The sequence below is a fragment of the Neophocaena asiaeorientalis genome, unplaced genomic scaffold (genome assembly GCF_003031525.2).
Source record: "Neophocaena asiaeorientalis asiaeorientalis breed wild unplaced genomic scaffold, Neophocaena_asiaeorientalis_V1.1 scaffold129, whole genome shotgun sequence".
NCBI classification, from domain to species: domain Eukaryota; kingdom Metazoa; phylum Chordata; class Mammalia; order Artiodactyla; family Phocoenidae; genus Neophocaena; species Neophocaena asiaeorientalis.
In genome coordinates this window covers 1,813,496-1,828,174 of record NW_020172446.1, presented here as the reverse complement: position 1 = coordinate 1,828,174, position 14,679 = coordinate 1,813,496, and the positions used below count along the sequence as shown (strand labels likewise).

The 14,679-nt window shown below is 47.0% G+C and overlaps 2 protein-coding genes across 7 annotated transcripts in view; both read left to right on the top strand.

The window, feature by feature from the left end:
- Window positions 1-2,374, top strand: part of RNF135 (ring finger protein 135) — an 18,810-nt gene extending 16,436 nt beyond the window's left edge. The window contains 3 exon segments of the mRNA XM_024736011.1: window positions 396-512; window positions 514-908; window positions 911-2,374. Of these exon segments, the coding sequence (XP_024591779.1) occupies window positions 396-512; window positions 514-908; window positions 911-969 (571 nt within the window). The 3' untranslated portion in view covers window positions 970-2,374.
- A 9,452-nt stretch (window positions 2,375-11,826) lies between these two features.
- Window positions 11,827-14,679, top strand: part of RHOT1 (ras homolog family member T1) — a 55,505-nt gene continuing 52,652 nt past the window's right edge. For 4 of the 6 annotated variants that reach the window (XM_024734891.1, XM_024734911.1, XM_024734884.1 and 1 more), the window contains exon 1: window positions 11,828-12,080. In XM_024734891.1, coding sequence (XP_024590659.1) covers window positions 12,005-12,080 — 76 coding nt within the window. In that variant the 5' untranslated portion in view covers window positions 11,828-12,004. Of the gene's footprint in view, window positions 12,081-14,679 lie in introns of all 6 variants that reach the window. The other 2 variants (XM_024734901.1, XM_024734930.1) reach the window with 2 other exon arrangements.

Genomic DNA, 14,679 nt, shown 5'->3' with positions numbered 1-14,679 from the left:
AATTTTTTTTTTTTTTTTTTTTTTTTTTTGCTGTGTTGGATATTCATTACTACACGCGGGCTTTCTCTAGTTGCGGCGAGCGGGGGCTGCTGTTCGTTGCAGTGCACGGGCTTCTCATTGCAGTAGCTTCTCTCGTTGCGGAGCACGGGCTCTAGGCGCACGGGCTTCAGTAATTGTGGCGCAGAGGCTTCAGTAGTTGTGGCGCACGGGCTTAGTTTCTCCATAGCATGTGGGATCTTCCCGGACCAGGGCTTGAACCTGTGTTCCCTGCATTGGCAGGCAGATTCTTAACCACTTTGCCACCAGGAAAGTCCCTTGATGCACCAGTTTTAATGCCAGTATGTGTAAAACTTTTTCACACTCAAAGACACAAAGCTGCTTTTTGCTATTTGAAGACCTCTTAGCATGAACCATCAGAGGTGGCTAGTCCTGTTCTGGTTTTTTTCCCCAGGGGTCATCAATCCAACCTTTGACCTAGGGAGCCTCTCCTGTAGCCTGGAGGTGTCCAAGGATCACTGTATCTCACCGCCCACAGCCCTATCCCTGGAGTCATGAGAGGTTTGCCTCCTGCCAGGCCTTATGTTCCCAGGCTCTCTCTTCTGGGCAGCAGTACTGGGAAGTGGACACTCAGCGATGTAGCCACTGGGCAGTTGGGGTGGCTTCCCGGGGGATGAGGCGTGACCAGATCCTGGGAAGGACCAGGGACTTCTGGTGTGTAGAGTGGAAAGGGACTAGCCAGCTCTCTGCATGGGACATGGTCAAGAAAACTGTCCTTGGCTCAAACAGACCTAGTGTGGTGGGCATCTGGCTGGACCTTGAGGAGGGAAAGCTTGCCTTCTATTCTGTGGCTGATCAGGTGACGCTCCTCTATGAGTGCCCAGTCTCTGTTGCCTTTCCTCTGCACCCTGCCTCTGGCTGTATGGCTTATTCCCTGGAAGCTCTCTGACTATAAGGCAAATAAACATATAAACATTCCCTGGGTGTTAAAACATGTTGATTTCCTGGTCTCTCTGCCTTCAAGCAGGGAGTCAAGTTGACTTAAGTTAACATTCCGCTTCCAAAGTTAAGGGATGCAAAGTAAATGTTTAACCCAGCAGGCTTGCATTGTTCAAACCCTGCACAGTCCGGTTACAAGAAAGGACAGGCTCTTGAGTGGGAGATAGTATCTAAGCCCTTGGAATATCCTGCCTGATAAGAGTGTATTTATCTGAGGGCCTTGGGCCACACAGTATCAGCTTGATTTCTGGAAGGGCTGGAAACTAAGGTCAGCCACTTGGGCAGTGAGTCTGCCTACATGACCGACCGCCAGTCAAAGCCTTGGGCACCAAGACTTGAATGTGCTTCCCTGGTTGGCAGTATTCCGTGGGTGTTGTCATACGTCATCCTGGGAGAATTAAACATTGTCCCCATAACTCCACTGAGAGAGGAGTGAGTGGGCTCTCTTGGCCCCTGCCCTATGTGCCTTTTTCTGTTGCTGGTTTTAACCTGTATCCTTTCACTGTAACCACCTGTAACCGTAAGTATAACAGCTTTGCTGAGTTCTGTGAGTCCTTCTAGTGCATCACTGAAAATGAGATTGATTTTAGGGGACCCCCCCTACACACACGCAAGGGGCATGGTATCAATTGCTGTGTAATACCATTATCACACATTCAGTGGTTTCAAACAACACATATTTATTCTCTCGCAGCTTCTGTGGGCCAGGAGTCAGGATACAGCTTAGCTGAGGCCTCTGTTTTGGAGTCTCACAAGCTGCAGTCAGGGTGTGAACTGGGGCCGGGTGACATCTGAGGCTCCACTGGGGAAGGATCTGCTTCCAAGCTCACGTGGTTGTCGGCAGGATTCAGTTCCTTGTGAGTTGTCAGACTGAGGACCCCCCTCAGTTCCTTACTTGGTGGGCCTCTGCAACATGGCTGCTTACTTCTTCAAAGCCAACAAGGGAGATTAAGTTTCCTAGCAAGGTGGACATTAAATCTTATATAATGTAACCACAGGGACATATAATCACACGTATGCCATCGCCTTTGCCTTATTCTATTGGTTAGAAGTAAGTCACAGGTCCCGCCCACATTTAAGGGGGTGGGGTTCACAAGGGCATGAATACCAGGAGGTGGGGTGGTCCTTACAGTCTGGCTGGCACATGGTATCATCTCATACTTGATTTCCCCTATTTTTTAGAATCATTTAATTATATTAACAGAATGGACAGAGAAAACTACACAAAACACATGTGCAGTGTAAGGAATAATAATAATTATTATTATTAAACACACTTGTAACTACCTTTCAGGTCAAGAAATAAAGCCTTGGGCTTCCCTGGTTGCCCAGTGGTTGAGAATCCGCCTGCCAATGCAGGGAATACAGGTTCGAGTCCTGGTCTGGGAAGATCCCACATGCCTCAGAGCAACTAAGCCCGTGCGCCACAACTACTGAGCCTGCGCTCTAGAGCCCATGAGCCACAACTACTGAGTCCACGTGCCACAACTACTGAAGCCCGCATGCCTAGAGCCCGTGCTCCACAAGAGAAGCCACCGCAATGAGAAGCCCGCGCACCGCAACAAAGAGTAGCCCCCGCTCGCCGCAACTAGAGAAAGCCCACACACAGCAACAAAGACCCAATGCAGCCCAAAAATAAATAAATAAATAAATTTATTACAAGGGCATGAATACCAGGAGGTGGGGTGGTCCTTACAGTCTGGCTGGCACATGGTATCATCTCATACTTGATTTCCCCTATTTTTTAGAATCATTTAATTATATTAACAGAATGGACAGAGAAAACTACACAAAACACATGTGCAGTGTAAGGAATAATAATAATTATTATTATTAAACACACTTGTAACTACCTTTCAGGTCAAGAAATAAAGCCTTGGGCTTCCCTGGTTGCCCAGTGGTTGAGAATCCGCCTGCCAATGCAGGGAATACAGGTTCGAGTCCTGGTCTGGGAAGATCCCACATGCCTCAGAGCAACTAAGCCCGTGCGCCACAACTACTGAGCCTGCGCTCTAGAGCCCATGAGCCACAACTACTGAGTCCACGTGCCACAACTACTGAAGCCCGCATGCCTAGAGCCCGTGCTCCACAAGAGAAGCCACCGCAATGAGAAGCCCGCGCACCGCAACAAAGAGTAGCCCCCGCTCGCCGCAACTAGAGAAAGCCCACACACAGCAACAAAGACCCAATGCAGCCCAAAAATAAATAAATAAATAAATTTATAAAAAAAAAAAAAGAAAGAAAACCTTGCTGCCCACCCCAGAAGCTCTTTCGTGTGCCCCATTCCAATCACAAAACCCTCCGTCCACCTGAAAGGCATCCTGACTTTTACAGTAATCACTTACTTGCATTTCTTTAGAGTTTTAGCACCCAAACATGCATCCCTAGCATAAACCCTAAAAAACCCTGATATATCTTTTTCTTAACGGCTTTGTTGAGATATAGTTTACATACTATAAAATTCACCTATTTAAAGTGTACAAATCAATGTGTTTTAGTATGTTTACAGAGTTGTGAAACCATCACCATAATCTAATTTTAGAACATCTTCATCACGCACAGGAAGAACCCTCATACCTATCAACAGTTGATATGTCTCTGAAGTCTCCTGATCTACAGCCTTCCCCTCCCTTTCTTCTCCTTACGATTCATCTGTAGGCTGTCAGGCTCTATTAGCACCTATTGGAGAGGTGGAACTCCAGCTCTGTTGGATGGGGTTGAGCAGAAAGCCTTGCCACACAAACCAGCCAGACAATCTTTGACGGTGCATTTCACTTCTTTGCCTCTCTTTCCCCTGTAAAATGGAAATAATTATTATTCGCCCTTCCTTACCTTCCTCAAAGGGTTGCTGAAAGAATTGATGTAATAGATGAGGACACTGGAAGAATGCCAGGGTGATTATAACCACAGCAAAAATGACATAACTATATTTTCATATCACACACCTTGATCTCTAACATCTGTAGATTCACATCTAATTTCCATAGGGATCCTCGAAAACAGGAGCAAGCAGAAGTCTTCCCCTGTGATCTACTCATTTACTCTCTGAGCCTCATGACCACCCTGCGTGATGAGTGTTATTATCTTTCTGTTAACATACGAGGGAAGGGTGGGGGTCCTGGACCGGTTGAGGGCTTTGTGCAGGGCCAGTCAGCTGAGCGTGGCAGAGCTGGGAGCTGGCCCAGTGTTCCCACTGTCAAGTCTCTTAACCTTAATACCCTCTGATAAGGTCCCAGTTGAGACCAGAACCTGGGCATCCACTTTGATAGGACACAGCTCTAAAGCCACAAGGTGCTCTTTTTTTCTTGTTGTTGGTGGCAGTTCTCAGCGTAGTGGCCTTGAGTTGCCTAAGCAGGGACAGGGCCTCTCTGTGCCAGGTGACCATTAAAAGGCTCTCTGTTCTCACTTTGTGCATTATGGAGCCTTTATCTTCTCACCCAGAGTCACCTTGATGTTTGCCTTTTGAAAGTGCCAAGAATTTAGAGGCCAGGGTTTTAGCTTCTTAGGTCCTTTGATTAAATACCATCCTTTCAGGTGGTTTGGATAATGGGGCCTCTGTCCGCGTGGGGTTTATTGGCTGGCCACGTGATTTCCCCAAGCTGCAGCCAAAGCACAAGAATCATAGAGGTGGGGAACAAAGGTTATCATTTCTGGCTTCCTTGCTTTTGTCTCACGTTTTCTGTCAGCATATCCCTTCCAGTACACTGTGGAAAATAGCACCCTTCACTCAAACAAAACAGAAAATGCTCCCAAGGAGAAGAACTGAAGCTGAAATGCCAGTGGATGAAGGTACCTCTCACTGGGGTCTACACCGTGTGTGGGACGAAGTCATCCACCGTGGACCAAGCCAGACGTCCCATCAGGGGCTCCTGGGGCAGCCGCTCACCCCATCTGGAGATGTTTCTCTCAAACATCTAAGTGGTTGTACCCATTTTTGGAGTCTAGGGCTTTGGGTTCCTGGAAGAACCACCTGCTAAGCAGGAAGCCACCACCTTCTTAAGGCTCACAACAACCTCTAATAGAGTTATACCTATCTGTCCCTTGCTTCTCCCTGAAGTACATTTTTTTTTTTTCCGGAAGAGTTTAATTTGAAGACTTTACTTCCTAGCTGATTGCAGAAACAAACCACAAAATGAAACAGTGCTGCTCTCTGGGGAGACCTCTCAGGCTGCCTTGCGCAGTTCAAGGGAGAAGTCCCTTCCCCGGGGGGCACTTGGGGATTTTGACAGGAAAAGGGGACTCTTCCCTGGTATATGTTCAGCTCCATCACCCCCTACTCTTGCTGAGCCCTTAGCCCCAAATTCATCCTCATTCATAATTGCTCAAAACCCTAATCACTGGGTCCTTCCAGACAACTGCAGTCTTCTTTAATTATACATACTGAGGTTATGCTAAAGATTTAAAAAATATATTTATTTAGACTGTGCCGGGTCTCAGCTGTGGCATGCGGGCTTCTTAGTTGCCGCATGCACGAGGGATCAAACCTGGGAGCTCTGCATTGGGAACGTGGAGTCCTACCCACTGGACCACCAGGGAAGTCCCTGAAGATTTGTTTTGATTTGGGATTTATCTTCCTAACCAGCCATAGGGTTTTTTTTTTTTTAACATCTTTATTGGGGTATAATTGCTTTACAATGGTGTGTTACTTTCTGCTTTATAACAAAGTGAATCAGTTATACATATACATATGTTCCCATATCTCTCCCTCTTGCGTCTCCCTCCCTCCCACCCTCCCTATCCCACCGCTCCAGGCGGTCACAAAGCACCTAGCTGATATCCCTGTGCCATGTGGCTGCTTCCCACTAGCTATCTACCTTACGTTTATTAGTGTATATATGTCCATGCCTCTCTCTCGCCCTGTCACAGCTCATCCTTCCCCCTCCCCATATCCTCAAGTCCGTTCTCCAGTAGGTCTGTGTCTTTATTCCTGTCTTACCCCTAGGTTCTTCATGACATTTTTTTCCCTTAAATTCCATATATATGTGTTAGCATACGGTATTTGTCTTTTTCTTTCTGACTTACTTCACTCTGTATGACAGACTCTAGGTCTATCCACCTCATTACAAATAGCTCAATTTCGTTTCTTTTTACAGCCATAGGTTTTTTAAGGACAGGGTTTCTTAAGCTTCAGCCTTTCATGTGCCATGATTCTTGTTACATCTGCATATCCCCTGTACTTTTTTTTTTTTTTTTTGGCAGGGCAGCCTGGCTTGTGGGATCTTAGTTCCCGGACAAGGGATCGAACCCGGGCCCCCTGCAGTGGAAGTGCGGAGTCCTAACCACTGGACCAGCAGGGAATTTCCATCTCGTGTACCATGTTTTACTTAATATTTTTCCTAAATCAACTCACATCTCCCCTTTTAGGTACATGTATTTCAAAAGGAAACTTTAAAATATTTATATAAATGAAAACCAGAATCATGTATCTTAATTAGAGGGATAAGCCTAAATGTATGTTTCAAGAAAAACAAAACAATGACTAGCTTGGTACCATTGTCTGTCTAAGTTTCTGAACCTGAAGTGGGCTTGCCCTCTCCCTCTTTCTTTCTCTCTCTGGCTCAAAAGAAGATTATCAGGTATTTAAGATTTACTGAGGATTTCACCTTGACTTAATCAGGATGGAAAGGAAATAGAAAAAGGAAACCTTTCTGTCCACAAGAGTCACTGTTTCTGACGTCCCTGCACAACTTTTACACCTCTTATTCCACCACTTTGCGAAACGTGATTCTAAGAGATTGGTCTGGTGCAATATGGAAGACTGTGTCTTCCTTCCGTGTGAAGGGAAATTGTTTCACCTTTATTCTTCAAAATAAATACACCCTGGGGGAGAAAAACTTATGGCTTTGGTCAGTGACAATCTCCAGGACACAATGTCTTGGAGTTACCATAGGAGCTTTTCTGATACCACTTTCTGTACAATTAGTCACCAAGTTCTGACCCTCGATTCTGCTTTCTCAAATCATTTCAAATCTGCCCCCCCCTTCCCTCTGCATCTGCTCTCTGGTTCAGACTCCCATCACATCTCTCCCAGGTTATTTTCATTTATTTATTTTTGTCTGAGTTGGATCTTCATTGCTGTGCATGGGCTTTCTCTAGTTGCGGCGAGTGGGGGCTACTCTTCATTGCGGTGCGCGGGCTTCTCATTGCGGTGGCGTCTCCTGTTGCGGAGCATGGGCTCTGGGTGCGTGGGCTTCAGTAGTTGTGGCTCGTGGCTCTAAAGTGCAGGATCAGTAGTTGTGGTGCACAGGCCCACCTGCTCCGCGGCATGTGGGATCTCCCCGGACCAGGGCTCAAACCTGTGTCCCCTGCATTGGCAGGTGGATTCTTAACCACTGTGCCACCAGGGAAGCCCTCTCCCGGATCATTTTAATGCGAGCTCCTCTATCTCTAGTCAGAAGCCCCCTTCCCATCCATTCTCAGTCTGCTAATGTGAACTTTCCAAAATGGAAGTCAGATCATGTCACTCCCCTGCTTAAAACTCCCCAGTGCTCCCCACCTACAACAGGAAGTTCTGCTTCCTGTTTCTGCTCTTACCTACCTCTAGCCCCCATTTGCTGTCAGCCCCCGACATACACCCTCCACCCCAGCCTCCCTGCTTTGTGTCACACTATGTACTTTTTCAATTCCGGTTTGCTTTGCCTGGAGTGTCCCCCCAACCCCCCTTGTCCAGAGTTGAAAACTGTTTACCCAGAGTGGATCTGGTTTCCACCAAGAGGACTGGAGTCTTTCACTGTCACTGTGTCTAACGTGGCAACATGTGCACAATGAATTTTGATCAGACCAAAGCTGACTCACTAATTGTAGAAGCAGGTACTGGAAGGCCACTCAGGCTAAAATCATGGTCATTTTCCTAGGAGCTTTCTGGGGATATTTTCAGTTTTGCTGGGTTAAGGCATTGTGTTGCCTGGGAGGTTGTCTGTGAACACAGCCAGACAGGGAGAGCAGATTACTGGAAGGAGTGGGACACAATCACACAAGTCTGGCTGGTTTTGGCTAGGGGTGGGGTGGGGAGAGAGGAGGTAGAAAGATTTACATTATGGGCTTCCCTGGTGGCGCAGTGGTTGAGAGTCCGCCTGCGGATGCAGGGGACACGGGTTCGTGCCCCAGTCCGGGAAGATCCCACATGCCACGGAGCGGATGCGCCCGTGAGCCATGGCCGCTGAGCCTACGCGTCCGGAGCCCGTGCTCCGCAACGGGAGAGGCCACAACAGTGAGAGGCCCGCGTACCACAAAAAAAAAAAAAAAAAAAAAAAAAAAAAGATTTACTCTGTACCAAAGCATTGGACTTTTCTTCTCCACTAGATCAGGCTCGGCAGGAAAAGGAGGAAGTCTTCCTGGAAGGAATGGGAGACCAGAGTGAAGATGGATGCCACTTTGGGTTTAATTTGAGAGACCAAAGATAGATGGGTCTGAAGAGTGGGACCAATGCCAACCCATCTAATTTGGACTCCTGCCCAGGACTGTGTCTAACTCACCAGTCAGAGACAAGCCTCTTGTTCCACCCAATGTCAGTCATTTAACACACAGTATATCTTCTCCCCAGCAGGCCTGCCCACCAGCCCTGGGGTGTTCCACTGTCCTAAGACTCAGAGAGAGGCTGTGTTGCAAGTTCCTTCTTTGATAGGTGTGAAAGATGGATCCTCTTAAATCCTGGCAAAGGTACTTTGTTCAGACCCCCAGTGTCCCCTTCACAATTGAGAAGCCATGAAGTTTGTCTTGCAAAGGTAGAGCTCCTTCCCAGCATTCTAGACGGAAATTCCATCAGGGCTTTCTAGATACTAATCTGTCCTCTTGGCTTTATCCAATGTACTTAATATACATACAGTCATCTATCTGTAATATCCCAACAGTAAATTCCACTGCCAACAACTCCATTCTCTGGCTTCTGTGTTGCTGGCGTGTGTGTCATTGTGTGGCTCTATCTTCTGGCTCAGAAAGATGTACAAAAGTCACTTCTCTCACAGTTTATTTTATTTATCCAACGTTTGTATATTACAGACCATGTACCAGGCACTATTCAAAGCATTTTCCTATTATATTAACTCGTTTAATCTTCATAACAATCCCATGAGGTGTTATTCCCATTTGGCAGATGAGGCTTAGAGAAGTTAAGAAATTTGCCTGGTGATGCACAGCTAGTAATTGGTAAAGCTGAGGTTCAGACTTAGGCAGGCAGACTCCAGAGTCCCTGCTTTTATTTAATTAATTAATTTATTGATTTAGGCTGCACCGGGTCTTAGTTGAGGCATTGTGGACTCTTAGTTGCGGCAGGCATGCGGGATCCAGCTCCCCAACCAGGGATTGATCCCAGGCCCCCTGCTTTGGGAGCGTGGAGTCTTACTCACTGGACCACCAGGGAAGGCCCCAAAGTCACTGCTTTTAATCACTGAGCTATGCTGTCTCCAAGAGAACTTCAGAGTGACCCCTGATGGATGTCTGTTAACGTAAGAGAGGGGCATAGAGCTCAAGGCAAGACAGGAGGCCAGAGCTTCAGAAGTATAGCTGATTGGGAGATGGGAAGGGGCTGTAAAAAGAAACTTATTGATACATTGCCTGTGAGGCACACTCTGGCTTGTCCGGCTCCCCACTCCCACTTTAGTTTTGGTCTTCTTCTGTACCAAACTGTTAGTCATCGCTGGCTGTAAGTGCTTGCTGGGTGACTCCTTTCTGCAGCCCTTGGGTCTGGATTTTTAAGTAAGTTTTTTCTACAAAAGAGTTTGGAGTATTATCTTTGCAATGTTCCCCCTAAATAAACTCTTCTTCCTAGCCCTCTGCCTTCCAGAGATTCCCCCTGCAAAGCCTCTACCCAGCATGCATGTGCAACGTCACGAAGGCCTTGTCTCTTCTAACGCTCCTGATGTCCACAGAATTAACACCGGCATCCACTGGCGATGCTGATGCAGGGCTCCCAGGGTCAAGATTCTCTACAAAGTCTTGCTCGGAGGGAGCTGTGCCCTAGAGAACTTGCTCCTCTGTAAAGGGTCTTCGTCCTTTGTGATCTGATATTTGTGCAATTTATTTTTTTAAAGAAAAAGCCTTTTTCACAGACATTGTTTCATGGGATCCTCCAAACTACTCTGTGAGGTAGAAGGCTGGGAAAAGATGATAGTCTTTGGTTGAGAGGAAACTGAGGCACAGAGAGGTCATGTGACTTGCCTAGCATCATATGCTCAGGATGGCAGAGCCCAGGCTCAGTCTCAGCTGTCATGCCTTTTGGCAAGTTATGGTATCTCTCTGGACGTTGTTTGTCTTACCTATAGAATAATGGGATTAGAATAGGTGCTCTATAAGGGTCTTTCCAACGCAAACATTTTGTAATACTAAAATTCTGAGGAATACTTTCCCCTGAAAGATCAGGCCATCAAGCCTTCTGAAGTTCATCTTATTTGCCTCCATCCTGGAATATGACTTCATTATCTCCCAGTGAGCAGGGAGTGTGTCTTTCCTGTCTTCCTCCTTATATCACAGAGAGAGTGTTTTTTGGAAGGGCTTCCACCCTTATACTCCTTACAGGTATCATATAGTTTAGATGGTGAAATACTGTTATAAACATAACAATGAATTTGCTTCAAAACCTGTGGATTTCAACTTTTCAGTGAGCTCTACAACAGTAATGACAGCTGAGATCAGTAGAGCAAGTGCTGTGCCTCTGACAAATGCTTGACATGTATTATATATTCTTCACAACCACCTAAGAAGGCAGGTATTATTATCATTATTGCCATGTTACAGAAGAAGGGGCGGGCTTGGAGAAGTAAAAGAACTTACTCAGGATCACATAACTATCAGGTGATGGGCTCTGGATTCAAACTAATGTAGTTTGTCAGCAGCTGTTAAATGCTGCACCAGACCACAAGGCTTCTCCTAGGAGAAAAGGGGATTGGTATTATACACATGTGCCTTTTATTCCCTTACAAAAAATTCATTTTGTAGTACTTAAGATAGAAAAAAGGCACATTATGCACAGATAGTGTTTCCTCCTTTATTCTCTCTCTCTCTCCAACCATCTGTCCATCTATCTCCCACTGTCTGCCAAGCACTGTTCAAACATATAAGCATATATAGAGAGATATAGCAACAAATTCCTCCGGATGGAGAGAGTCAGGAGGAAATTAAGACAATGTTAGAAAAATTAGTACAAGGTTATTATTCTGTGCCACCTATGTGTCCGGCACTGCGCTGGGCAAACCTATGTAAAGAGATGTACCAGCAGACCCTGCCTAAAGTAAACCACACAGAGAGAGGAAAATCACTTGGTTTGGTTACAAAGAAATGAATCTGTTTACACAGATAGTGTAGAAACTAATCTCATTATTTAGAATCGTATTTTATAAGCATCACAGATAAAAAGCAGATAGGGTGGTGGGCTTTGGTAGTGGAAAGGACTCGATTCTGGGAGGTAGTCATCCTTTACTCAATCAAGCGCTTTCTAAGGGCTTTGTCCAATAAGGTGGGGAATACTTCTGAAAACCAGGTGGACACGTCGCTGCTCTTCTGGAGTTTATAGTCAGTCCGGTAAGAATATTCTTGCCCTGAGTCACACCGCCAAGGTCTAGCTATACGACCTTGGACGAAAAACTTCTCCTGCCGCTATTTCGTAAAAGAAATGGGGTCAGACTAGCGACCCTGCCACTCAAATTCCCGGCCCAAAGCGTATCCCTGGCCGCTGTTCCGGGAGGAGAGCGGGCGAGACTCCCGCTCGATGCTCTGCGGCGAACCTGACGGCGGGGGCGTAGGTCCGGGACAGAGAGCGTTCGCGTTCCGAAAGCGCTTGTCCCTCGCGGCGCCCCGTCGCCCCGCCGCCGCCGCCGCCGCGACTCGCGGAGCCGGAGGAGGCGGAGCAGGCGCTGTCCCGGCTCTTGAGCAGGGTAGCTGCTGAGGAGGTGGTGCGGCGGGCCCGGGAGGCCGAGGTTCGGGCGGGGCGGCGGGAGAGGCTGGCAGGCGGCGCCGGCAGCGTGGGGAGAGCGGCGCCGCGGGCTGGGCGCTCCGGGCGAGAGGAGTCCGCTCCATGCGTGCGGGCCGAGGCCGGCCCCTGCGAGCCGCAGACATGAAGAAAGACGTGCGGATCCTTCTGGTGGGAGAACGTGAGTCCGCGCGCCCGGGCTGGCCGGGACTGGCCGCGGCCACCGCAGCCCCTGCCGCCCCACTGCCCTACCTCCGCGCCCCCAGGCCTCCCAGCCCCTCCGCTCTTCCCTTTCAGCTGCCCGCAGGCGGCCCTCGATCTCTCACCTCAGCTGGGCCCTCCTGAGCCCTCCCGTCCTCTGTCCCCCCGTCATCACCCTGAAGCCGTGTCGCCATTAGCCTCTGACCGCCCGGCCTCATCCCTCCGAAGGTCCTCTCCTTTTTCTCTTGGAATGCTCTCCTCCCGGGCCTCCGCGTTTCCGAGGCCGCCTCCTCTCAGACCCTTTCGTCTTCCGTGGAGATTCCCTTGTCTCTGCCAGGCAGGTGCTGGAACAGGCAGACTGACCAATTGGGATGGCGTGAACTGGCTCCCGGGGAAGCTAGGGGGAGGGGTGCAGAACTGTTCGACTTGTGGGCAAGGTCAGGTGTCTGCATGTTTTTGCGCTCGCGGTGTTCCCTCGCTCTAGGCATTGACTGTAAGGCACAGAGCATTTTAAGCGGTATTTGCTCTTTGCATTGGAATAACTCCAGGTACACTTGATGTTTCCTCAAAAATTTACTGTCAACTTCAAGTTATACAAGTGCTCAATGAATGAATACTTAAATGGGGAGGGTCCTTAAGTTGAGAGAATTATTATTATCCTAACTAGTTTCCCCCATCTTTTAAAACATTATTTCATAACTACTTGGTAATTAATTTAAAAATGACGGGCACACGTGAGACCCCCCCTCCCCCGCAGAGATTCTTAGATTTCACTTTTTGAAGATGTAATAAAGGAGACATGTCTTCTGTTTACTGACTTGGGGACAGAACAGCAGGGACTTCTTGATATTGTTCAAGTTACATGACTCAATTGGTAGGACTAAAATAAGAAAGTGGGCTGGGGAGGACTGGACCGTTTGTTTTAAAAGTACATTAGTTAATGACCTGACTTTGCTGTTTTGAAGCTTTCTATTCTAAACCCCGTTTCATTCTAGAGTAGCCCCTCCAGGTCACTGTGATGCACTCCTAACGAAGGAAGTGAACACATTTTTACCCTCTTCTGTAGTGTTCTTTGCTGTTCATAGAAACCTCTGTTCACCTGCTATTGTAGAAATCTTCCTTTAGAATCAGAATTTAGAAGTAAGCTTAGCCAGACACAGTTTACTTTTTGGTTTGCAGTTGTGAATTTTAGTTTTAATTTATAACAGCACATGTATCAATCTGTGTTTTGCATGGACTTCTTGACAAAGTTCAGGAATATGATTCTTGTTGATGCATTTGGAGCAAGGTAGGGAAAGTGAGTAGATGTCCCACTTAAAAAACTGATGGATAAAAAAAATTTTTTTAAACAAAAATTCTTTGTTTTGGTTTTAGTTTTGAATATAGGGAGCAATTACATATAATCAGTAGTCTGTAAAACATCTGAATTGAAGTGCTATACATATGTGAGATATATTGTCAGCCTTAGGACATTTAAGCTAAAAGGTTAACAGTATTACTTATTTTGAAATACATAAAAGACTTAAAAATTTGTTAGAAAAATTACGAGCCATATTCTGATGAATTGAAAGCAAATAATAGAATTGGTTAGAGTGTATATGTGAGAGTTTTTAGATAGGGAGAAACCTGACACAAGAGAAAGCCTTCGTTTTTGAGGAAGACATTTTTCTTAAAGAGGATGGTACCGAAAACTTTAGGCCAAGTTTATATACGTGATTTTTTTCCCACATTTAAAAGTATGAGAAATGGGCTTCTCTGGTGGCGCAGTGGTTGGGAATCTGCCTGCGAATGCAGGGGACACGGTACGAGCCCTGGTCCGGGAATATCCCACGTGCCGCGGAGCAGTTGAGCCCGTGTGCCGCAACTACTGAGCCTGTGCTCTAGAGCTCGCGAGCCACAACCACTGAAGCCTGTGTGCCTAGAGCCCATGCTCCGCAACAAGAGAAGCCACTGCAATGAGAAGCCTGCACACCTCAACAAAGAGTAGCCCCCGCTCACCGCAACCGGAGAAAAGCCCGTGCGCGCAGCAAAGACACAACGCAGCCAAAAATAAATAAATTAATAAAATAAATTTTAAAAATATATGAGGAAGGGCTTCCCTGGTGGCGCAGTGGCTGAGAGTCCGCCTGCCGATGCAGGGGACGCGGGTTCATGCCCCGGTCCGGGAAGATCCCACATGCCGCGGAGCCTGCGTGTTCGGAGCCGGTGCTCCGCAACGGGCGAGGCCGCAACAGTGAGAGGCCCGCGTACGGCAAAATTTTTAGGAAGAGTTACACTTATTTGGAATATATAATTTTAATTAGTTATAGTAAAGGGTTGTATTCTGGGGGGAAATGACTGAAGCATTACTTTTTGAGATTTAATGTAAGCATCTGACAGCTACTTAGCCTAGCTGTAGTACTTTAAATGCTAGGTAAACAATAAGTGTGACCAAAACTATTTTGATACTGGTCTGATACACAGATTTATCAGGAAAACCACTTTTTAAAATTTTATTTATTTAGTTTTGGCTGCATTGCGTCTTCGTTGCTGCGCGCGGGCATTCTCTAGTTGCTGTGAGCGGGGGCTACTCTTCCTTG